General features: G+C 37.4%; 1 protein-coding gene across 1 annotated transcript in view; it reads right to left on the reverse strand.

Annotated features, from left to right (window-relative positions):
• ADCY1 (adenylate cyclase 1) overlaps nt 1-27032 on the reverse strand; it is a 168706-nt gene that overhangs the window by 15679 nt on the left and 125995 nt on the right. The window contains exons 8-14 of the mRNA XM_013197492.3: nt 24804-24959; nt 20287-20481; nt 18271-18368; nt 14157-14241; nt 8958-9047; nt 6225-6481; nt 5468-5594 (exon numbers count right to left, since the gene is read on the reverse strand). Of these exons, the coding sequence (XP_013052946.2) occupies nt 5468-5594; nt 6225-6481; nt 8958-9047; nt 14157-14241; nt 18271-18368; nt 20287-20481; nt 24804-24959 (1008 nt within the window). The remainder of the gene's footprint in view (nt 1-5467; nt 5595-6224; nt 6482-8957; nt 9048-14156; nt 14242-18270; nt 18369-20286; nt 20482-24803; nt 24960-27032) is intronic.

Here is a 27032-nt window from a genome sequence, read left to right on the forward strand (position 1 = left end):
AGGATTTTTGGACACAAAGCGTATGTACACATGGCAAGTCTTGGCTGCCAGTCGTAGAAAACATGTTTCTTACAGGTGTAACACGTTAGAAAAGATAGGTAACTGATATTCTAGTATTCCCTAAAGAATGCAACAATCGGTTACATAATAGCATTATTTTTACTTTCCTCTTGTGACAAATCCTGGATAAGAAAACCACATTTGTGTCAGTTTTAGCTTCTTCATAAACTTTTTTTTCTTTTTAGTTTTGTTGATTCATTTACATATGAAAAAGTGATTAAGAGCCATAAATAAGGGAAATGCTCCTATATTTGCTTTTTACAGCTATTGTCATATAAGGCACATAAAGTTTCTCAATGGTGTTATGTAGAAACTGAAATTCTCTTCCCATTGCCTGTTTAAAAAAAAAAAAAAGTTTCTGAAAATACTGTGATATTCAGAAAAGTGAAATTTGACACAGAAAAAAGTGAACAAAACCAAAAAGAACCTGTATGACCAATGACATGTGAACAGTAAGTACAATATAAATGTTTTACCAACTCATTATCAGTTAGAAAATGTGGTGTTTTTGTATGTTTGTTTGTTTGTTTTTCACATAGTATACCTAAAACTTGCTGCATTACTTCTGTTCTTGTTATGTAACAGATGCATTTGCATTATATTACCTTTTCTCAGAAATGCAATTTTAAAAGTCAGCTTTGCTTGTCTGCTTTTTCTCAAAACAGTTTGGTGTTTTCCTCTAATATTAGCATAGATCACTGGGAATCTACCAATATATTCTTCTTAATAATGGCATTATTTGCAGGATACTTTTAGTTTTTAAAATATTGTTTAGTTAGTACTAGTCTCTTTGTGGTTCATGATGAAGTAAATAAAAAAAATATTGACAAAATCCTTTCTATTGCAGCTGTATACCACTAATTGTTTTATTCATCTGAGAATTTCTTTACAGGATTAGCACTGATTACTAGATTACTAAAACTATGCAAAGTGCTTCCAGAATAGCCCTTGAGTCTGAAGTTCTTCCAGTCATGAGCTAGCACCAGCAGAACTTCCTAAACTCCATATTGTACTATGTTATCTCAAATTTTTCACACTGCACTGACTGGCAACTGGGACATGTGAATCTCCAGCTCTATTAGTAGTTCATGCAATTCAGTGTTTGCACAATGAACCACTACACTCACCCTGTAAAATGGAAGAAAATCTCTGGAGATCATATGCATTTATGTGAACAATTTTCTAAAAATTCTGCTACTGAGAAGATAACCAAGTTAAGCCAAATATTTTGATGGAAAATAATACTTCAGCCACAGGGAAACACGACCAAGAATGCTGTTAAACCATGTACAGAACTCCTGCAGTCTAGCAGCTGAGGAGAACCGTCACTCAAGATGATGTTTTTTTTCCCTTGTCTCCTCTTAATGGTTGTTAAACAATTAGTAGTTTGGAGTCTGCCTATTATCCAAAGGCGATTTTAACACATAATGTTTCCTACCAACAATCTGCCCAGAGCTTTTGATACTCAGATTTTTATTACGCTGAAGAGCCTAATAAGTACAAATATAATATTTTTATTTTTTTTTGCTCACCCATTTGAAAAGGTAAACACTATAAACACTTCTGTAATAGCCATCACAGTGGTACCTCTGCACGTTGTTAACTAGCCCTTGGATTGAGCATCATTTCAACCCAATACACTGAGTGAAAACCAGGCCAACGTTCACTAAGACATGATATACATTATTATTTATTGTACATTAAATAGATCTTCCGTGGAGAACCGAGAATGAGGGTATATGCCCTGACCACTAAAGAGGCCAAGCATTTTCCCAGCATACTGACTTAAAAGTGTGGCAGTTATGATGATCCTTAATTTCTGAATTTCCTGCCTACACTGATTTTATTCTTTCTCATTATATCATGCAAATCCCACAGACAGGATGGTAGCACCTAAGTACTTGATTTGCAATTAGAAAGATCTGAAAATAGCATTTTGTCTTCTTTTTGAAATGAAGTTTTCTAGGTACCTGAAGATGCTGGTGGACATTACTGAAATTTGATAAGAATCTTAACTCTCCTTATTTTCCTTTGGAGTAAATGTGCAACATTTTAACAACTTGCAGCAGATGACTAGGTATTTCTGTAAAACATGGCTCCAAGATAACAGAAAAAGTTACTATTTCTTTCCTTCCTATTGTCCAGTTCTATTCTTTCAGCAAGCAAACATCCCAATACTTTTTTTGTACTTGATTTTTTAAAATGGTTTCCTAATTAAAAGCCGATTTAAAACTAAACCTTTAAGCAGTACTTTCCTTAAGGATGCACAATTCACCATGCAAATCACTGTAGCTGGAATGATGAACAGCATTTAAGATGCTAGAGCTCACTCTTGACATACTGAAAGGTCACAGGATGGCAAAACAGCATCTTCCTGCTTGCTATTTTACTTCATGGGTAACATACAGTAGGTCTTGTAGTCATGGATCATATGGCACTCACACACCTCCACCATGTGCCAAAGTATATAAAGATGGCTGCTATCCAGCTAGCTAGTCATGTGCTGCTCTGAGTGTCAAAGTCAGGGGATGTTTTTTTCCTTTTGGAAATTATATTTGGCACCACAACAAACACAGACTATTTGGTCCAAAACAAACTTTGGAGGCTGCCAGGCACAGCACATATAGATACTGGGGTCATAGAAAAACAATAAAATGAAGTGGTCATGCATTCTTGACTCAGTTAAACAGCACGGAGTCCTCAGCAATTATAGAACATGATAAATTTAAAGCTTACTCAAATGATAAATAAATGATAAATAAAAACCACTCAAATATTTAAGTAAAACACAGAGGTAGACATGGTCTTGGACATTAAGACAAACAAAAACTCCCAACAGAACTTAACTACTAGGTAGAAAAACTTTACGAGAACTTAACCACTAGGTAGAAAAACTTTACGAAGAAAATAGAGCTAAATCATTCTTGATTTCTCCATTCTAAGTAGCACAGTAATGCCATGGATGTGTTTAACCCATGTGTTGCAGTCTTGATCTTATATGTAAAAGCAAGCACTCTAATGATTTAGACTGTCCCCTTAACAACATAGAATCACAGAATTGTAGAATCATAGAATAATTAAGGTTAGAAAAGACCTGCAAGATCATCTGGTCCAACCATACCCTTACCACCAATATTGCCCAATAAAATATCTTCCTAAGGACCACATCCAACCTTTCCTTAAACACTCCCAGGGAGAGTGACTACAACGCCTCCCTGGGCAACCTGTTCCAACACCTGACCACTCTTTCTGAAAATAAATTTCTCCTAATTTCCAACCTGAACTTCCCCGATGCAACTTGAGGCCATTCCCTCGTCCTCTCGCTAGTTATTTATGAGAAAAGGCTGACCCCCAGCTCCCCACAACTTCCTTTCAGCTAGTTGTAGAGAGCAATAAGGTTTCCTCTGAGCCTCCTCTTGTCCAGACTAAACAACCCCAGTCCCCTCAGGCGCTCCTCATAGGACTTGTGTTCCAGGCCCTTCAGCAGCTTCACAGCCCTTCTCTGGACACACTCCAGGGTCTTAATGTCTTTCCTGTAGTGAGGGGCCCAAAACTGAACACAGTACTGGAGGTGCGGCCTCACCAGAGCAGAGTACAAGGGGACGATCACCTCCCTGGTCCTGCTGGCTATGCTATTCCTGATGCAAGCCAGGATGCTGTTGGCCTTTTTGGCCACCTGGGCACACTGCTGGCTCATGTTCAGGCAAGCGTCAACCAGCACACCTAGATCCTTTTCCTCTGCATAGCTTTCCAGCCACTCTGCCCCAAGTCTGTAGTGCTGCATGGGGTTGTTGTGATCAAAGTGCAGGACCCGCCACTTAGCCATGTTGAACCTCATCTCACTGGCCTCTGCCCATTGATGCAGCCTGTCCAGGTCCCTCTGCAGGGCCTTCCTACCCTCTGGCAGATCAACACTTCCCCCCAGCTTAGTGTTGTCTCTCAGTTGCCTGTCCCTTCTGAAGAGTTTATAGCCATCCATTGCAGCAATCCCATTGTTGCAATAGTCCCACCATGTTTCAGGGACAGCAACTAAGTTGCAGTTTCCCTGCCGCACAATGGCTTCCAGCTCCTTCTGTTTGTTGCGCTTGCTGTGAGCATTAGTGTAGATGCACTTCAGTTGCGCCATTGCCCTCACCCACAACCTTCACGCTGCTCCCCCATGCTCATCTCTACTGAGCCTTATTTCATCCCCATCCCCCTTCATACCTTGTTTAAAGCCCTCTCAATGAGCCCTGCCAGCTCCTGGGCTAGGATACATTTCCCTCTTTGAGACAGGTCGGACCCATCTGCAGCCATCAGGCCAGGTGCTGAGTAAACCATCCCATGGTCAAAAAAACCCACAAATTCCTGTGATGGCACCAGCCTCTCAGCCATGTATTTATCAGCTGGGTCCTGTCAGTATCCCTCCTTGCCACTGAAGGGATAGAGGAAAACACCACCTGTACTCCTGTTCCATCTACTAACCACACCAGTCCCCTGAAGTCCCTTTAGATAGCCTTCAGGCTTCTCTCAATGATTTCATTGCTGCCACCCTGAATCATCAGTAATGGATAATAATCGGAGGGCTAGAAAACCAGGCCAGGAAGTGTCCTGGTAATGGCCCTGACCCAGGCCCCAGGGAGGCAGCAGACTTCCTTATGGTTAGGGTCTGGCTGACATATGGGGTCCTCGGTTCCTCTCAGAAGGGAGTCACCTATGACAATTAACATAGTTAATAGCATGTAGGTGTGAACAGGTTGTAACCTGTATGAAATACAGGAGTGTAAAAGTGTAAGATCTATCATAATGGCAACTTCCAAATTCCATCGCACCAAACTTACATCTTCTTCAACTTCCTCTTTCCTTCAGGGATCAGTGTGACACACGTTGGAGGTAGGCATAGGAGTGCTGGGGAGTGAGGGGAAGTAGACTTTTCCTGACACTCCTGCTTACGGCTAATATAATTTCTATAGTTTTTCCTGTGAATATGATAGTTAAGAAATGTATTTTCAAAAAAAAAAAAAAAAAAGCCCCAGAGGGGTATCTAAATAAATTTATTTAGATAATAGTAATAAAAACAAGTAAACAAGGATTTATTTTCTTTATCTCAAGTTTATACTGGTAACAGTAAATTTCCCATGTTTGAAATCTAACGTGCATTCATAATGTACCTTAGATATAATTACGTTACTTCACTAATGATATGCTGTTTTAGAACAATTACAAACAAAAAATCACTTCTCCAAAGCAAGTGAATTTTATACAACTCTGGAAAGAAGGTTGCAATAGCTTTTCTCTGTAAACCCCAACAGACATGAAAGATTTTGAGTGTCTTAGTTCTATTAATTTTTCTGAAAGTACTTGTAAGCAGTTTCATAAAGTCAGACATAATTTCATGTACATGAGTACTAGAAATCCTATGACTTACCTGCACAGCCCAGAGGTAGTCCAGACGTAGCTTCAAGTCCACCTGTCTGGAATGCAGTGCCAAAGCACAAGAAAATAGCAAAATAGCTAGTATTGGTTCATAGCCACGCATATAAAAGGAGCCACCCCTTAAAAATAAAAGGAAAGTAAATGGATTATTCCAGGTTTTCTAATAGCAAATAATCTATATATTTAATATCAGATCTTTAGTTTTGGACCTGTGGGTATTGCCTAATCACTAGCCTTTTCTGAAAAGGCTTATACTGGCAGGGTGCTACATGACAGTACTATGACTGCATCACACCAACATTCAACTTCTTCAGGACTTTATGATATACATTATCGTAATATGTGTGCATAATTTTATTTAGGAAATACAAAAACCCTCAAAATTCAAAAGCTTAAATGAAGGTGGAATTGGTTGAGGGCTGCTGAAATATGAAAGTGAAGTTTTTATGAGTTTTTTTTTTTTCTGTTTCATACTACAATTATACAGCAGCATAATCAGCTGAGATATGGTAGGATAAAACTTCAGAATAATAGGGCAACAATTGCTAGTTCCCAGCTTATATACTGATGATTAGTATTACTAGATCCTACAGTTGCTGGGGAAAGGATGGCTTAAATATTTCTCATGTTCTACAGAGTATAAGGCCTTAAGCAGCATTGAATGCTAGAGCACAATTCACAAATGAATAGTAAATGTAATGACTATCTATACAGAAATGTGCATTGCTTTAACTTTGCAGGATACCTACCCCACTGCTTTTCTGTAACCACTGAGTTCCAGAATAACTATGTACAAAATTGTAACAAAAAGCAGGAGAATCATTTTTGGCAAGGAAGATACACGTAGAAATATTGCCAAGGTAAGAGTCCCCACTACACAGGAAAGGAAAGCATAGTGGGCTGTGTCACATGGAAGTTCATTCATCGTTTTATTTGTTCCACCAGGAGAAATTATAACTATTGAACTGCTGGAATTGGTATTCCAAATCCAAGGCATGCAGCCAACCTAGAAAAGATAGGAGAAGGGAAAAGGAAGAAAGTAAGTTAAATGTGAAATAAACAGAAATGCAGCTGCTGTGGGGACTGACAGTAGTTCATTTATAAATGGGAAGAAATTGATATGGAGTTCCCAGCCATCTCAATGCTATAATAAAATCTCCCTCCTTTTCCTTGAACGCTTTATTCAGTTTTAGGTGGGAGACATGCTTTGTTCATTAGATGCCAGCAGGGCCAACTAATTGAAGTCAGGGACTAGCTGAATAGTTTCCCTCTCAGTGCTCAAAACCAAGAGATTCTCAAGCCAACATATACCTGAAAAGCTTATGAACTTCAGTAAACCTTGTATGTGGTTATTTGGGTTAGAAATGCTCTTGCACACAACCCAGAAATAAATGTGTTTGTTTATAAACTATGTAACCTTTATCAATCTAAATTAATCAAATATAAAATAAAAGATATTTTAATCTCTGATTGAAAAGCTAAGAATGAATAATATATTTTTTCCACCTCCGAGCTAATTTTGCTATCACATATGATTCAAATACAACATCTTGTCTTTATTTATCCATACCATTTCAGTTATCTGAGGAGCTCTATTTCCTCTCTTGGCTGGGGAAAAAAAAAAAAGTTTTGGTGCATTTCCCATGGTAAACATGAGGAAGTTTAATCAGATTCTTCCAAAGGCAATGTCATAGACAGATCTCTTTCAGACAAGGAAGGGAGGGATTGCTGGTAAACAGTGCAACTACCTAGAGCTCCAGACTTAACTGCACTCCAACATTCATCCCTTACTAAGGTAGAGGATTAGAGTTAACATAAACAGGCAGAGTGGGACTGTAGTGTGATACTGATTTTAACAGTCACTGCCTTGCCCTGTACTTAAGCTTCTCTTTTGAAGTGTGTTATTAGACCCTTTTATTTCATCCTGACCACTCACAATGAAATTTTATAGCATGTTGTAAAATAACTGACAATCTGAAAAGTTACTAAGCAATATATTTTACAGGGGGTTGTAGTAATTCAGAAAGATGAGACATAACAGATAAAATGTGAGTTAAACCCATAATGGTTAACATTATGAAATTATAGAGACTGAGGTGAAAAATCGATTCACTGTGATTTTGTTTGATGACCTTCTTGAAAAGGCTACTACAGTCATCTGAAAACACAGACTTGCATGAGGACTTTGTACATGATGTGCAATCCTTCCAGGAAAACATTATGTGCTCCATAACTAAGTGAAATCTCAACACCTAGCTTCTCTGCTAGCTGAGAATTCTGGAGGCATTATTTTGCAGGAACTAATGGTTTCTACTCATTAAACACTTCTCCTAAGCATTTCAGTGGTTACAGGCTCTTTCTGCTTCAATAAAGGATAAAGCTATATTCATGACCTTTTGTAAGTTGTAATTGGATGACCCTTCTTGGAGGCCAGAACTAAATTCTAATCTGTCTTCCTCTACTGATGTTTGAGGCTGCTCTAGGTGTTACGAGCTCTGCATTTCATTTTCACCATCTGTAAGCGGTAAAAATGGCAATGGTTTCACTTGGTCAAACTAAGTATCAGGTGTATTGGGGCTGATTTACAAAGGTTCCAGCTGATATAATATTCTTCTAAATCCAAAAGTCAGACATACAGATGTCTTGCTGAGATGCTAGCTAGCCTACAGGCACTGCACATCTCTTCAGGCTTATAGGCACATTAGGAGTCTCATAAATGTCTGTGTGCTTTTATTCACACAGTTGATGTTAGAATTCCCAGAAATGTCTGAACATCAGGAAATCTTGGTACCTCTCACGAAATTGGATCAAAACAAGGGATCCTCTGCCTATTCAGTTCATTGGGGATCAAACTGATAGATTTTCTCAGGGGAGGTCCAGGGAAAAGTGAAAAAAAAAACCAACCAAACAAAAAAAAAACATATAAAATAAGGGATGTGACATCTCAGTCAGTACTGTGAATTATGAAATCACTGTCTTCCTACTGCTTAGAACACATTGCCTAAATCCCAGAGAGAGGAAGGATTTGAGACATCTACCTCCTCATCATTTCCATTTGTGTTTAGCATGCTATTTTTGTGTGGATTCTTTTGCTTGGGTACCCCCAAGCATTAGCAGCCAAAATGGTAAAATTGAGTGCTGGGAATTCAACAAGGCAACTAAATGCCAAATACTTAGGTGTAAATTTAAATCCCATCTGACATTCAAGTCCACCATGTAGAACTAGCTGTAAAAGAAGCTCAATTTTCTGAAGTATTGAGCAAATTTGTATCATACAGGAGAAGCTTCAGTGGATCATATAATCAGCAGAGTTCAAATTATGGCAAAGGTCTTTAATTTTGAAGAAACATGCTCTGTGTGCATGAATAATCAAAAAAGTAGGAGTCCACCACACCGTAACATGGTATGTGTTTAATGGTATCTGTAACAGGTTATTCTTAAACAGAATATTAAATTAGGCAATATTTGATTTAAATACTCACCACACATCCTTGAGCCACAGAGTATATTAATATCACAATAAAAATACACAAAATGGTACGAATTTGTATTGTCAGGCACCCTGGAAAACACTAAGGAAGAGAAAAAAAGATTTATAGATAATCATTAAAAAAAAAAAATTAAAACATGGGGTTGTTATTGTTTAGTAGACTTTTTACAGTGAACAAAGTGGTATGAGAATTTTTCCGGCAGCGTAAATTATGAAACAAGCATGCAGTTATAATTGTGTATATGTGTTTTAATGATAATTGCATTTGGGTGTAATACATTTGAAATTATTATTACGATATATTATTTCTCATTATAATTAAAACTCTTTGAAAGGTTAGTAGGCTGCCTGCTCCTAATGCAAACAATAATCTATGATGGCATTTGACTTTGTTCCCATGGGGAATATACCCAAAACACATTTTGCCTTGTAAATTATCAGCTACAAATAGTGATTCAAGAGAACATACTGTGGTAGCATGGAATCTTTCAGTGATATTTGTGTCTTCTACTATAATAGTCACATTAAATGCCAGGGTAGTTTTAATTATAAGGACACATTTAAAATACTGAATTTGTCAGAGCAGAAAGAGCAGTAGAGAACAAAAATGTCTAGTGGAATGGCGTCTTGTGAATCTCTTGCTCATCTCCATTTTTACCCCGATTCCAACACTGAAGTATGAAGTGTTCACTGCTGTGGAGCATACATGAAATGAGTGACAAAAAGTGAGAGAGAAACAACAAGTTTGTTAGGGTGTAGTACTTAGGCTTGTTCCAGCCCTATTGGGCTTATGTGGCAAGGTATTTGATGGGCGGGGAGGAGTAGTGGCCTCTGTGAGAAGAGTCCAGAAGCTGCCTCACGTTAGATAAGAGCCAGTTCCAGCCAGCTCCGAAAGGGACCTACCGCTGTGGCCAGCTCTGAGCCAATGCATGACATTGGTTGCACCTCTGTGAGAGCAGATTTAAGAAAGAGAAAAAAAAAAAACAAAAAACAAAAAACAAAAAACAACCTGCTGTGCAACAGCAGATGGGAGAGAGGAGTGAAAAACAACCCTGCAGACACCAAGGTCAGTGAACAAGGAGGTAAGGAGTTGCTTCAGTTGCCAGAGTACAAGTTCCCCAGCAGACCCTGCAGAAGCCCATGGTGGAGTAGGCTGTCCAACTGCTGCCTGTGGTGTACTACAGCAGAGCAGATCTCCATGCTGCAGCCCGTGGAGGACCCCATGCTGGAGCAGGTGGATACAGCCTGAAGGAAGCTGCAGCCCCTGGAGATTCCACTCAGGAGCAGACTTTGGGCCAGAACTGCAGCCCATGGAGGAGCAGGAGCAGGTGGTCTTGCAGGAGATGCAGTCCATGGGGACCCTAAGCAGTCCATTCCTGAAGGACTGCACCCTGTGGCATAGACCCATATTGGAGCAGTTCTTGAAGAACTGCAGCCTGTGAGAAGCCCATATAGGATCAGTTTGGGAAGGACTGTATGCCATGGGAAGGACCCCACATTGGAACAGAGGCAGAGACTGACCAGTAGAGAGTGGCAGATGATGAAGCATTATGGACTGACCACAGCCCCCATTCCCTGTTCACCTGTGCTGCTCAGGGGGAGGAAGTAGAAGAGTATGGATAGCAGTGGAAGGTGTTTTCAGTTTACTTTTAGTTTCTTACTAGCAATAGGCAATAAATAATGTTATTCTCCCCATACTGAGTCTGTTTTGCCTGTGACGGTAATTGGTGAGGGATCTCCTTGTCCTTATCTCAACCCTTGAGCTTTTTTTTCATCATGTTTTCTCACCCTGTTTTTTTTTGAGGAGAGGGAGTGAAAGATTGGTGTGGTGGAGCTTGGATAGCCCTCAGTGTGAAACCACCACATATAGAGATCCACTTTGTTTTCAGCAAAAGATGCTTTCCTTCTTTTCCCTTTGCACTGAGAACATTTGAGACATCTATTATCTAGGGGATCCACAATACTTATTTCAGACCATGGGACCTCCTCCAATGACTTCAAGGGGTAAAAATCAACTGTATGAAAGAATCAAATTTAAAGAGTGGGAACAATTCTGTGCCCCTTAAAAGGAGTGGGCTGAGACTGGATTTGGCTTAAGATCAAATGAAACAAGCAAAAACATAATTTTTGAATGAAAGTCACAGTTCCTGAATTAAAGATGTTCAACTCATCACCAACAGCAAAAGCATAGTTTCCAGTAGGCACTGTAGTACCCACAGAGGAGATTCTGTGGCCTCGGCACAACAGAAATTATGTATTGAAATGCTTTGCCTTCCTTTTACGTATGGAGAGATATTTCCTCTGTATGTGTGAACACAGAATTCAAAGTCTGATACGGTTATGGATGAATCAACTTCATTTGGGCTGCAAAACATGAGAATACAATGATTACAGAAAAAATAAAAACCCTGTGAGATCTGAGAGTACATGTTGGCTTTGGTGTGGATTCAGCACACATAAGCATAAATGGGGAACATTTGATGTAATATAAATAGTAAATTTGTATAAGAATAGGATGGGGTTGAGTTAATTAGTCACACCTTAATACAGTTTTAATCAGCATCAGTAAAATATTCTGGTATATCACCTTTAATAAAATAATGATCTTATTGCAGAACAAAAATCTTGAACTGTAAAAATCTCACATTGAAAAGCTGGGTCTCAAGGGGATATAGCAATGTCAAAAATTACAAGATGGAAGAAAAGATAGACTATTTCTGCATTCATTCATTATTATCATCTAATTTAGGTTGGAAGGGACCTCAGGAGGCCCATATGTGGATGCTGTATTCTAGAAGTGGTCTACTGAGTGCTGAGGAGGAGAGAGAATCACTTTGCATGACCTACTGTTCATATAACTGAGGGTACTGTTGGCTGCCTTTACTACCAGGGTGTACTGCTAGCTCATAGGCAGCTTGCTGTCTGCCATGAATTCAAGGACCATTTATAGAGAGCTGGTCAGTCAACAGACTGTCTCATTGCAGGAATTTTTTCCTTCTAAGGCGGCTGGATTTTGCATTTGTCCACACTGGATCTCATAAGGTTCCTCCTGTCAGCCCATTCCTACAGTCTATCCAGGTACCTCTTAATGGTTGCCCTGCCTGTGTTTTGGCTGTTCCGTCCACTTTGGTGTCACCTTCAAACTCAACATGAGAATACTCCATGTCCTTCTCTAACTTGTTGATAAAAATTTTAAACAGAACAAGTCCCAGTATAGACCACTGTGGTACTCCACTTATTACTGCTTTCGAGGTAGAGTGTGACCTGTTAACCACTACTCTGAATCTGATCATCCAGACTGTTTACCCATCAAGTTGTCCACCCATCTCAATCAAAATCTATGCATACCTGAGGCAAGAAGTGTATTTTTATTCACACAAATAAAATACCTTTATAAAGATTTCATATAAAAGAAATATATAAATATATATATCATTAATTCAGTTTGCAATGGAATCACTTACAGTGGTCAAAACAGTAATAATAAAATGCTGGGAATTCCCATAGTCTGAAGATAATGCTGCACGGTTAGTAATGACAAAGCAAAACGCAGATTCAAAATCAGTGGGTCCTGACCCATTGCATAGACTTTTTTTTTTGTGTGTGTGTTATATATAATTGTTGACATGATAGGCTACTGGGTTAAAAAGGAAAATAAAACTTTAAAAGGTAATGTGTAAGATGTCTGAATGAAAGCTCTGACTGTCACATAAAAGCTTTATATTTCTGACTTTTGGTCATTTTGATATTTGCTCTTTCATCACAATAAAGCATTTTGGGTTTCATTTTCTTTGTTTTATTTGTGGGATTTTTATTAACTAAAGATGTACTGTCAGGTCTCCTAAATACTAGGTAACCAGTATAGTTCAACATTATTATAATGATTTTATGAGTGAGATGCTGAAGCATGAGGAAGTTGAGTTACTTGTCCAATGTAAAATAGCAAATAAATGCCAGAACACCAATTTACACAGAGTGCCCAGTTCATAATTCTATATTCATTATACATAGTATATTAGCTAACTTTTATTCATTATATGAGACAAAACTTCTCCACAAAATTTCAAACTGTTATATTCAGAATTTTTATATATTTTTATTTTTCTAATGCTGGATTTGGTCCCGTAAAATACTGGATCTCTAGAGGAACCAGGAGTAAGTTCAAATCCTGTGGACTGCTGGAACTAACCTTAAGTTTGTGCTGGTTCCAGGGAAATGACATAAAGAGGAGCAATTTCCTACAAACTCATCTGCATCTACTGTTCATACACAGAACAACATGTGTTAGACTACTGTGCCTTTATGAAACAAAAGAGATCATCAAAATTACTCCCATAAAATTGTGTAGGTTTATAAATAAAAATCTGCTCTGTACCAGATACTCTGCTAATATACTATTTATGTTTCCATGAAAACAATTTCCTTCCTCCTGCCAAAGGGCATATTTTCAACTAAAAAATTAGCGTGTGTTAATTACTGCTGATTAACTGTATGTTCTCTCCTAATTAATGTATTAAAAAATGGTTTAAACCACTAAAATTTTATTTCATCAGAAAATTAGTCTATAGATGCCTTATTCTGATCTGGCTGATCTTATTCTTGTCTACAACAGCTAAATGTCCTTCTTCATTATTACTGTTGTGAAAATGTAATGCAGGAGAATTAATAATTTCTAAAGGTTTTGAAAAAGCCAAAGGTTGCATGTGCTAAACATTGTATGTTATCAAAATGGTTGATGCTTTGACAAGAAAACTTTTGAAAACACAGGGGAAGTTAGCAGCACTTTATATTTAGATACTAATTGCAATGGAAGGTAAAATAGCATGCTTCATTGTCTGAAAAGAGAAAATGCCAGATGATAGCAGCCGTTCATCTGGGCACTGGAATGATTCAGCCAGTGATAGGAGCTCAGGGAAGATGCAGCAAAGAAGAAGAAAACCAAAAAAAATAGCATTAATGGTAATGAATGCTATACTGCTTCACCAGTTACTCATGGATAAAGGTCCACATTCAAGTGAAACATTTTGTATGATTTGGAGTGCCTAATATGTTACTTAGCAAAGAGCTTGAAAAGCACATAGATTTCAGACTCTGATGCTATCAAGTGTGTGTTGATGGCTTCATAGTCCAAAACACAAACAAAGCATAGCCAGTAAAAGAAGGAATGATAAAATATTCTTAAATCACTTACTTGTACTCGTGTCACATGTAGGTACATTATACAAGCGACTAGGAAGCATATGCAGAACACCAGGAGGACAAGGACTATGGTACTCCTAAAACCAAAATACAGTAAGAGTAAATCAACCCAACTTAGTAGTAGATATGAGAACAAACAGCACAGGCGTCCTTCTGAAATGGTGTTGGATGAGTGCTGGAGGATCTCTTCCCTCTCCCTTACTGTAAAGCTAACCATTGCAGGGAAAAACTCACAGTGAAATACACTTTTCTCAAGGATGAGAAATCAGTAAACATTTCTGTACATAGTACCCACTCTGACCACAGCAAGGAGATCAAATCATCTAAAAAATTCACCCTTACAGGGTGTCAGGAGAGACGCTTCCTAATTTTAGACTAATGCAGGATGACATGGAAAGTGGAGAGTGCAACCCAATTACTTGGCCTTGGCAGCTGTGTAACAGCTACCTGGTGCTTTTCCCTTCTAATCTCTCCTTCTCAAAGATTCTGAAATGAGAGGCCAGTCAAGTCTGTTACTTATCAAGTCAAATAAAATCAGAACGGACAAGTCAAATAAAATCAGAACGGACAGCACTCCCTTCTTCTATTGACACAGAGCAACTCCCTTCTTTTGATTTTTTTCTCCAATGGTAAGAAAAATTTCAGCTTTTGCAAAGATGCTGTAGTAAGTCTTATAATTCTTAATCTTCCTTCTTCTGGTCTTTCGAAATAGGTGTGTTCTTCATGAGAAGAGGGATACAGGCCAAGAGCTTCCATCCTCCAGCAAGCCAGTGTTATTGGAACAGTACTTTATAGATGTGATCAACCTAGCAAAAATTAATCCACCAGAGCTGGTGCTTTGATTTATGTTCAAGTGCAGCTCGGCCCCATGCCAGCCATGGAACAAGGCCATATGACGGCAACATAACATGGTCTTCATACCTTCGTTTCTAGTCTTGTGAAAACAACATGTATGTTGCCCTTGACCATGAAAAATTTACGTTGTTTTCTTCTAACAGTAGAAGAAAAAGAGCACAATTCTGTTGTAAAACATCTCAACATTTGGTTTTGATTTGAAATACATATAAGAATTTATGTAAGAATTTATCAATACACAAACAGGGAAAATGCTGTGGCATAGTATGTTTATCCAGAACCAAGAAAGAACTCTAGATGCTGTCATAATGTGGATTCTGAATGCAAGTATTAATAGATAGCAGGCTCCCCTACATTTTAAGATAACTGTCTTGTATTTAGGATATAACATGCAAGATGGATTTAGGATGTAATATGCAAGAAGAAGATGCAGGGGACTGCAACAATGTCTTTCAAGGCAGCAACAGACAAGAAGTGCTGAGTGGGACCCTGACAGATATTTGGATTGGCACCAGTAAGAAAGGGTTACACTGCTGTTTTTGCTTTTGTTTTTGTTTATAATTCAACCCAGCATAAGATATCAACAAGGTTCATAATCAGGGCTTTTAGTGGTTATGCTGTATGTGTGCATCCATAACTGAACAGCTTAAGTCAACAGAAACATAGACTTTCTTCCACCAACCCCAACTGGGTATATAATTATGTCCTTAGCTGTTGTGCTGAGATGAATACAGAAATTGTGAAAATGTCAAGCCTATTGCATTTATGTTTTTATGCAGCAAGCGACTATCTTACAACAATTTCTTGTCTTTAGATTTTGAACTTCCTTCTTGGAATACTGTGATACATGTCAAACACCATTATTATCACATATCCCACTGTAGTAACACACGACACGTCTTCTCTTGGATTTTGCATTCCTAGTCATATTTACAAGTACTTTTGGCAACTGAGTAGCTTGGAGTTCTAAGTTTTGTGGAGAGGAGAAATTTTCTGATACTTCCAGAGTTTTAGTCTAGCTCATGGTTGCATTAGTGTCACAGTAAGGAAAGAGTCAGGCCAAACTAGTAGTTCTGCTGTCTAAAGCCACTGCTCACAGACACACTGGAAGAGAGAATTTGAGACTGTTCAGTAAGAGGCTTTTCTAACTGGTCCAGCGATGAACCAGTCCATTTTTCTGGCATGCAGTAGTGTACTGACTTGGGCTGGGATGTTAACTTTCCCTGCAGCAGCCCATACAGTGCTGTGCTCTGCACTCGTAGCTAAAACAGCAATGGTATCACACCAGTGTTGTGTCTGCTGCTGAGCAGTGCTGGCACAGCATCAGGACTCTCTCTAACCCCCCAGAAATGTGGGCAAAAATGTGAGAAAAGAAACATCACAAGGGCAGCTGACCTAAACCAAACAAAGGGATATTCCATATCATATGTCATACTCAGCAATAAAAGGTGGAAAAAGGAGGAAGAGGGGAGGGGTGGGCTCTCGTTGTGAAAACGTCTGTCCTCCTCCCGAACACCGGCTATGTGCGTTGAGGCCCTGCTTCTAGGACGTGGTCAAGCATCGCTCATTTGTGGGAAGTAGAGAGTAATTTCTTTCCTCTGCACTTCCACATAGCCTTTACTTGTTTTGTTTAGTTTTCCCTTTCCCCCTCCCTTTTCCCCTTTATTTTTTTCCCCTTTAGTTAAATTGTTAATTGTTTAGTTAAATTGTTTAATTAATAATAATTTTTCCTTAATAATTATTTTTTTTCCTTCCCTTTAATTAAATTATCCTTATCTCAACCTGTGAGTTGTTCTTTCCTTTACTTCTTCCCCTCCTCGTCTAAGGAGGGGGAGTGAGAGAGCAGTTGTGGTGTTCAGCTGCCTAGCACAGTAAAACCACCACAAGTAGTTATGTCTGGAGCTTCCGCATCTGTTATACGAGAGCTTAAGCTGAATATCTGTCCATCTGTTTTTAAGTGATTCCTACTTTTTGGAAATGTTAGCAACTACCATAGCACATGATTCTTGGAAACTCATTCTACTTTCAATGACACTAATGCTCTGTCTATTTTTGCTTTAAATTGCTATGTAATGCAGCTGGGCCTTACTTCAGAAGTAGGTGAAAGTGTTTTCAGCTGTGCTCCAGTCAGTCAACAGAGGTTGTTAGTCTGGAAACTACATGATTTTTGTAAGTGATTTTGAATTCTTCAGATGACAGGTATCACATTAAAAATTATATGGTGATGGTTATTATCAAAGTAAAAAAGATTACTCTCAAACTTTCAATTAGAAATAATAGAACCGTATAAGTATTGTTCTGACTAGAGATTTGTGAAAAGGAAAGATTGGATTTAAAAATGGACTTTCAAAACTATTACTCTGTGGCCAGTTCTATTTCCACTGAAATCCTAATAATTAGTAAAAGTGAGTGTAGCTTATTTTCAATGTTTAGATATTCTCATCTGAAAAAAAATAAAAATAATATTTTTTATAACTTGAAAACAATTACATCTACTTATAACTTGTAGATTTGAAAATGAAATCTAATCATTTTTTTCTTTAATAAGCATTTACGTAGAACTGGCAAAACTTGAATTAATCATTACATTATATCACTTAACAATAATTACCAACTCCCCCCCAATATTTGGTTATATCTGTCTTAGTGCAGCCGAGACTGCAACTCAGGTAAGAATGTTTCCATAAAAATTTTGAAGTAGCTAGTTCAAAGCCAACACAAATTTAGAAAAGCTGCTGTAACATCTGTGTCTGCAGTGTAGAAATGCTTTAAATTAAAAAATCTTTAGCAGATTTTGGTGTTTTCAACTTCCAAATAAATCTTTCCACAAACAAAGAAAACAAAACAAAATAAAATAAAACATCAAAATGCAGAGAGACCAGGGAAGAAATTGTTTTAAATAAGATAGCAATGACGTTGAAATTTTGGATGCTCCATACCAGGAAGAGTTTAAGGCCGACTCTGGGCAATCTGGTCTAGCAGTAGGTGTCCTTGCCCATGGCAGGGGGGCTGGAATTAGATGAACTTCAAGGTCCCTGCCAGCCCAAGCCATTCAATGAATCTATGTCATGGATCATTTGGATAAACAGATAACAGTTAGTCTGAGGAAAGACCAACAGACAATCTCCTGTTTGAGAAGCTACTGGCCTCGGTGCTTATTTTCATTTCCAGAGACATGAATGTTTTGATTTTGTGCAGGATGCTTGAAGATGTTCAACTTTGAATTATAATAGCAGAAGACAGAAACTTACTGTGGTATTATTAAAAGGTAGACAAGGCCAAATAAGGCAGCTAGAATTAGTGAGAGGACTACAGCACTGGTGAAGTATTCATCCTGAAGCTGGTGGTACTGTTAGAAAAAGGAGGAAACAAAGACAGTGAGCATTTTATACAAACTCTGCCACCCACACTTAACCATTCTCAGCAAGAAAGAGCTATAACCTAAAATAGGACAAGTCTCTTCCCACTTTGCAAACATACAAATAATCATTGTTTAATTCTCACAAAAAATGGATGAGGCAGGTCTACGCAAGATCTTGCTTGATACCCTTCTTTCAGTTGTTTGTTGGCCTAGCTGTTTAGTTTTCAACCTGGAATTAGTCAAACCTGCATTAGACCCAGCATAAGTTTATTTTCTGGTACAAAAATGAGCCAGTCATTTTGAAGCAGGAGGAGGAAATCCTTCCTCCACTCATTGGTGCTGCCTTCAAGGAACATTGTCACCTCAAACACTCAGGATAGGACAATGATGGGTAGGCTGGAGGCAGGTGCTACTGGGAGACTAAGTTCAGTTTTCAGCAATTATTGTCCCTGATTCCAGCTACAGTTCCTTACAACAGAAAAGTCTTGTCAGAAAGATCAAAATTTCAACCTTATATACACCATAAAAAGCTAGAATTCACTTCTGTCAGTTAAACAGAGTAACACTAAATTTACACCAAAACACTCCTGACTAGGATGTGATTATAACCTCAGAAAGCAAGCAGTTCAGTAGAGATACACACATGCCAGTTCAAATCAAAGGAAATCGAAGCCAAGATTCCACATACTCTAACCCTGTAATGCTAGTATAGGAATAATATACTGCATCTTGCAAGCTACAGTATTTTCTCAGGGAACAGAGTTTACAGCATTTAGTTCAAGATTATAAAATATACATATTACTGTCATACTAGTTATCCTCATGTCTAATTTGAAACATATACAAGTGTGAAATACAGAGCAGCCTGGAAAAACACATTAATTGCATTTAACAAAATACAGACAAACAAATAAAAAGTCACTTCCAGGAAGTTTTGCATTTTTTAAACCTTGTGTTGCAATTTAAAGGAAAAAACAAACAAACAATCAAGAGCAAAGCTAAACATATGCAAGATAATTTTAAAGTTCTAAATATTCCCAAAAGATACCATACAGTTGAATTGAAACATTCCCTTCCTTCAGTAAACTTCACCTGCCATATGCAAAATAAAATTCTTACTTCAAAAGCAAACAAAATCAAATAACAAAGCACTATGGGAACCTGAAATCAAAGATAAAGCTCAAGACATTAAAAAAATAAAAAATGGGTCCAATGGGGCACACAGACGTCTGTCTTGAAATACTACTCACAAGGTATCTTAGACTATGATGTGACTTGCAGTGGAAAAATGAATTAAATGTTACCACCAAACTAATCCAAAACTGTATTACTTTTGCTTTTTTTTTTTAAAACAAATAAACCAAATGTTTCTGTTTTTTGAAACAAAACTATAATAATAATAATAATAATAAAAAAATACAAGGTAGGAACAAACAGTTCTACTTTGATAGCTCTTCCTCTATATGTATTTATGTGCTTCTGGAGGAAATCCACCACTTTCAGCACAGTTATACTGGTATGAGGTCATAACCTTGCCCAGAGATTTAAGCATTTCTTTGTTTTATAGGATGGATTTGATCAATCCACATCAGGCTACATATGCAGAGGGAAGCATCCTGCCTTCCATTAATGCCTTCCCATAGCCACTGAATCAGTAAGCAGCCACATCACCATAAGACAGCATAAGGAGCTTGATGAGTAGAAAGATACTGATCTTTCTTTTTATCCCTTCCAAGTGCTTCCATAGCAGGTGAAGATAATTTGGCCTTCTTAGCTAAAAGATAATCCATCAGATTATTTAAAGATAGTGAGTAGAATTTAAATATTGTCTAAAAAAAAACACCAAAACAATGCTAGATGGCTCACAGTCAGTGAAATCAGTAAAAATAATTTAAAAAACCCTTACTTTATTTTCACGCTCAATTTGTTTATATTTCAGGGTAATGAAGTTCAAATCAGCCATCTCAGACTCAGTTTGCCGGGCCTCTATCAAACGGCTGATGTATCTGTTTACTCGAGTTCCAGGAGTGTTGTATACAACATTGGTAGAAAAAGAGGAACGATTCCTGAGTTTTTCAGAGGCTGTCCTTAAAGCTCTCCTCTGTAGCAGAAATTAAGAAAAAAGTGCAGACTTTTATTAACATTGACATTTATTGTGTTCATATTATCCCAAGGTCACAGTCAGTATGAGGAATTCATTAAGAAAAGCAACTACAAAAGATCTTTCTCAGTATGATTACCGTCTTTTAAAAACTCCTTAGGTGAAATCCTGATCTCTTTAGAATTGATGACAAAATTCCCACTGTGTTCCAGGATTTCAATCCTCATCAGAGAAATGTTCTTTACATACTCCCCTGAGACTTCTTTTCCACTGAAGAAATAAACAGTTTGATCCCAAAGTCACTTTACCTAGCAAAATCATTAGAAGTTTTATCTTAATGAAAGACACAGAGCCCTGCACATCTTGAAGACATGTCAGCCATGCTCTTCATGACACAAGCAAAGTCCTACTGGCCCAGACCATCCAGGTGTCAATATATATTTGGAAATAAAATTTTCCATTACTTCTTGCATGATGACCATATGTGACTTCAGAGGATCAGAAATCTCAGATTTTCCTATTTCTAACTCACCCAAGTGCTCTCTTGTTAAGATCTCTTTAGTATGCACTTTTAGGCCACTTGCACAACTGGATGGAGCAGTCTAATAAATTATCAGAGCTAAACTGCTCCTCACTGGGGTTAATACCTTCAAGGCTGACATAGCACAACAGGAAAGATGATCCCTCAAAGTCCTTGTCAGTGCAAAAGCTTTATTGCAGAGCATATCTGAAAGGAATTTTAGACAATGTGTCTCACAGGGAGAGTTTAGAACACTCACAGAAATGGTGAGCAGCATCTCAGCTACAATGGTGGTAACCTTCAGCTGAAGGCATTGTAATTCACACCACTATGGTTAGATCTGCACTAGTATGACTGTCCATGTGTCAGCACACACTGAAAGGATCAGGGCTTTCACAAAACAGACTTGTAACTTCATCATTTTTTAACATGGAGTGATAAAGATGTAGGCCAATCTTTCAAAACAAACAAACAAACAAACAAAAAAAACCACAACCCAGTCATATAACAATTAGCATGTTGAACAAGAAGAATAAGATATTGAACATTCTTTTCAGCTTAAAAGGGGTCAAGCCTCACTTCCCAAATGGGTTTTGACAGCCCAGCTCAGTAAAGTTGAACTTTTTAAATACAATTAATATATATATATAATATATAATGTAATATAACACATTATATTGCATTATATATATAAATATATAATATTTATATATATATGTATTATCTAACATCTGCAGAGTTCAGGAAGACTATTCAACACGTTAGGAAATGATGAGTCTGCTCAGGGAAAAGGACTCCATTGGCTCAGTTTATAATCAATTGGGTCTGTCAGCAAGCTATTATAAATTTCTCTCTTCAGAGCAGTCAATACTAAATAGCCCACTCTTTAAAGGATATATTACAAAAATAAATCCTTCTAAACCAGACGGTAAAAAGAGGTGGTGCTCATTATTTAAGTAATTCTGTAGGAATGGCATTTTCTTGTCTTACTCCACAAAAAGTAGTTCTTGTAAGATCCTCATCATTGAACAAACAGTGGACTACAGCTGTAGTCCTGTTTTGTTGTCTTCGTATGTAGAGAGCAGTTTATTAAACAATTATGAAAATTGAAAAATATTTTATATAATAACAAATTGACACATTTTTCTTCAAACTATCAGATCTTATTACTTGTGAAATTGAATGTGGTGTAAGAACTAGCTATTTCATCATGAAAAATAACCTTATGGACATATGTGGATTGGAGCATTCAAATCCAATCCTCTGCTTTTAGTTAACCGTAATAGAAATCTTAATTTGAGAGTCATACAACTATTCTAAATATTTCTAACCATAAATTTGTTCTGTTGCAGAAGACCTTTCAAACAGGCCAAAATCTACCAGCTCTCCCACAAGTTTATATGGAAACTATGTGCTGTCAGGGAATATTGCCAGGAATTAACAGTTTTGCTGTTCATGAAGGTAAAAAGTTAACATATGCATTGCTTAAGGTGAGGCAAAAAATATATCTTCTGGAATTTTTAATAATCTGAATTTAAACCACAGGGATGAGCACATAGGGATGAGCAAAACAACTTTCTTTAAAAAAATAAAAATAATTTAAAAAATGCTTCTTTGCTTTAAAATCTGGAATGGGAGTAGACAATGAAATAAACACTGTTAGCTATTACTCTAAAATAGGGTCAAAGTTACCGTGCTAAGTCAAATTAGGTGTTGCTCACAGATAATTACTTCCACTAGGTCTCTTATTTTTTCCTCTGTTATTATTTCATACAGTAAAGTAATATGACGTATTATCCATGATCAAGAATCATCCTGTCTCCTGGGCTGGTGTGTATGTGTGTATCTATGTTTGCCCAGGCTGTTAATGACAATACTTTTATCTATAAATCCTAAATAAAAGAGAGCCACGGACCAGGCCATGAGTCTGCCTTGGAGACATCTACACAGGATAGTTCAAAACAGAGCAAGGTGCAAGCTAGCACTTCAGCAGTGTGAACAGTCCGGACAACAGTGCCTGAGCACACTGCCTGGTCTTCTCCTATTTAGATGGTGGAGGAGGCCTCTGGGGCAGGCTGGGAGTAGGTGGGAATGCCTTGTGCGTGGCGTGGGGTTGTGTAACCACAGCTGTGCCCTCTTATGCAAGCGGAGCTGCTCTTCTCTCACAATTCAGGTTGGATATCAGGAAAATGTTCTTCGCTGAGAGGGTGGTTGGGCACTCAAACAGTCTTCCCAAGGATATGGTCACAGCACTACACATGGTCTGATTTTTGGGTGGAGCCAGGAGTTGGACCTTGTGGGTCCCTTCCAACTCAGAATATTTTATGATTCTATGATTCTATTTATATTACTCAGAAATAATTAAATAAATATATACTGCAGTAGTGTGTTGACTTCAAAGCCTTTATAGACATACCTTGCTTTAACTGATTAGAGAATTGATATCTCTGAAGAAACCCTGGATTGCAACACAGTGCATTTATATTAAAAACATGTATCATACTCCATGTTAAAAGTGCTGTATCAGGTACAAAAGGTTGGAATATGGAATAACCGGTTCAGATAAAGAAAGCATTTCAGAACTTCACTGTATATGTTCTCACATGAAACAAACAAACAAACAAACAAAACAAAACAAAACAAAAATACAACAAGATCAACACATCAGAACCCTGGCAAAACCATATCTCGATTTTCTGTGTATACTACAGTATTTATACATATATACACATTAGAATCATTGTAAAGAACTGCATATGTTTAAAAGACTATGTGTGTTGCCTTTTTTAAAATACGCAAAGAAAAGTACTAATTTACAACTGAAAAGCCATACTGAAGCCCCTGTGTTGGCCTGTTTCAAAAGTGAATCTGGAGTTTCTGAAATTCTTCACAGAAATTGGGTTTTAAAGGAACTAACAGAATTTTTTCTCTTTTTCCCTCAGAAGAAACACATGCACATGTAAAATACAAACTAGAAAAGTTATAATTCTTTCTTTAAGTAAGATTTAGACTGAATCTTCAGTAACTGCACATAATTCAAATAATAATAATAAAAAAAATTTAAACAAGAAGTGGAGCAGTCAAATACAAAATGAATTACTGATTCCAATGCACACATTTCTTGCTTTGGAGCACTGGTAGAGCAGCATATACAATATTGCCACCTGCCGGCAAAGAAAATAGAAAGAGCAAGTCTTCAAATGTTTTTTCTCCATAAATTTCTGGGTAGAGCCATACACAGAAAAGGAAGTAAACCAGGGTCTACTAGCATATAAAGCAATCATGAGTTATAGCATTAAAAGCTATTCAAAAGTAAGAAAACTGTATTTGATAATTAGTGACTTAGATATTTGTATTAGGGACTTAAAAGGTTTTTGTTTACTAAGCAGTTGTCTTTTGCTTTTTAGAGAACCACCTAGAGATATAAAATCCTGTTCTTATTTTGCATTTGCTGCTATCAGCTTCAGACCGTGGTGGACTCATGATGCAAAAGAGCAGCTCTTGGTAATTGCATAAATATCCTCAGAATCTCTAATTCCTTTGAAAGAAACCCTTAATAAAAACAATGTAAGACACCTGTGCTGGTTTATTCAAGAGGAGCTCCAAATGTAAGACGTGGTATAATTAAGCTTTGTCTTTAGTGTGAGATGGCTGCATGTATTTCCCATTACTGTGGGCATTAGATAGCTCTAGCCGCAGCAGGAACACATGAAGCAGCTGGCCAGGCCATCCCACAAATATTCAGAGCAGGTCTGCTTGATGTGACCCTGAAACCGATACTTAAAGAGCCCACATGAATTACCTTATCATCATCCTCACACGTCATGACATTGGAGAAAGGGATCTCTGCTTTGAACATCTTACGACAGTGCATGAGCTGAACAAGCAGATAGCAGACTGTCTTGAACTTCATTCTTTTAGCAGGCTTAATGTCTGACAGAATCAGTCCAGGAAATATCTGTTGATCAAAAAATAATATTTATAACTGTCATTAACATTCCGATACATACCTGCAGATATCTATATCATCTAGTGGTTAGAACAAAGCAGTAATCTGATCAAGAAGCAATGAATTTTGATAAACATTATATATTTACATATGAAGACTATTACTTTTTTTTTTTTTTAAATCTGGTACATAAAATTTATTATACAGAATATTTGAACACAGTTAACATTTTGGGAATAGTTTTCTACATAGAAATGTAGACCATTAAAAATATTAATGACAAATTCATAAAAGAAGCTATATTTTTATTTCTTTAAACTTAAAAAAATCTGGAAATAGAAGAAATATTTGGAGGAAATTAACATTTTTAGTAAATTATGTTAAAAATATAATTGTCTCATTCTTGTTTCCTCATTTTGTTAATTCAGACACTGGTAAACATTAAAATCAGAAAAGGATTGCTTGCGCTTAAAAGATACATACATGCCCCAGAAAGAGATTGTGACACACTGAAATAATACCTTAAAACTCATTTCTTCAAAGTATGAAGGATTATATACCACAGAGAATTATTCTCAAAGGGTTGGGTATATTTTTTTCCATTTTACAACAGAGCTCACAGTTCAGCAAAGACAAATATTTTCTTGCTTAACTTTTCAGCATGTATTTAACTCTTGCTGACTTTAGTAAACCTCTAGTATGCATTCAGATGCTTTCACACATAGAAAAAGAGTGATCCTTTATTCTGCCCTTAGCATTTATACCAATGTTATTCATGCTTCTGGCATGTAGAATATGTAAAGCAGCTTCGTGGGAAATGTGGAAAGACCCCATGCCACGACAGAATGGGAATTTAAGCTTGTAAGATTAACCTATTCTGGAACAGCAAAATAAAGAAGTAGCAGAGGATTTGGTCTCTAGCGCTCCTAAATACAGAAGACAGAGCAAATCATACTACAAAAGTCTTATTTAAATGCTCTAAACCTCACAAATGACACTGCAGGTTTGCTGTCCGGTCCTCACAATGTTATGATTTACTGAACAGTTTACATCATTACTTAATTATCAAGGAATGAAGAAGGATATATAAACTGTAAGCATGTGTTTAATGCATATTTTCAAGGATATCTAAATTTAGAGAGATGGAAGTAAATGACGCTATGCTTATATTTTGAATGGCATCTCAGATATTATTTTGCTATGCTGTTTAACACACAGTTAAGCACTTGCACTTTCTAGAGAATCAAGAGTATATCCTATTGGCCTACCAATACCCTGTTTAGTAAGTTACACTGTTCATGAAATACAAAAATGAATTGTGTGTAAATACTTGCACATTTTTATTAGCAGATGGATATGTTATACATGTTTATATATATACATGGATATATAGATACATATGGTCTGTTTCAAATGTGGAAAGGTTCTTATGTGTGCCTATATACTTTATTGTACACTGAAAATCTGATTAAAACCAGCTAGTATTACCAGCACTGTAGTGCACAGTCACCAACTGCAATCTAGAAGAAAACTAGTGAGTCACTTGATCAAATATAGTTTAACATAAGTCTCTGTTAAGAGGTTCCTAGTATGAACTCTTTTCAGGACATCCTGCCAGAAGACTCTCTGCTGTGTTGCAGTGATCACACAGAAGATGATCTACAAGGTTGTTCATACAGTAAATATAATTTAGGTATTCCTCAGGACACTAAGTATTCCTCAGGACACCAAGTAAATAATTGGTACACTTGAGTATGGCAGATGTGATCAGCTGTTGAGCTAACATTCTCAACAGCTAAAACATACTTTTTGGACAGGCACTCTATTTACAAATTTTCCTAATGTAGCAATAATAATGTAGCTGACATGACTAGCTCTGGTGCAGCCATGTTCTGCAGCAGAGCAGAGGACTGCAGCATTCAAGGGAAATTCTTGCACTGAATAAACTCCAGGGACCAGAGAGAGCTGCCAGGAGCTGGCAGCCCTTGTGAGAGTGACTGGAGAGGCTTGGGCAGGGCCAGGAGTAGCAGTAGCCACCCGCCACATACAAAGGCAGCCCCTAGGGAGAGAAAGTAACCAGGA

The sequence above is a fragment of the Anser cygnoides genome, chromosome 2, assembly GCF_040182565.1.
Source record: "Anser cygnoides isolate HZ-2024a breed goose chromosome 2, Taihu_goose_T2T_genome, whole genome shotgun sequence".
Lineage (NCBI taxonomy): Eukaryota > Metazoa > Chordata > Aves > Anseriformes > Anatidae > Anser > Anser cygnoides.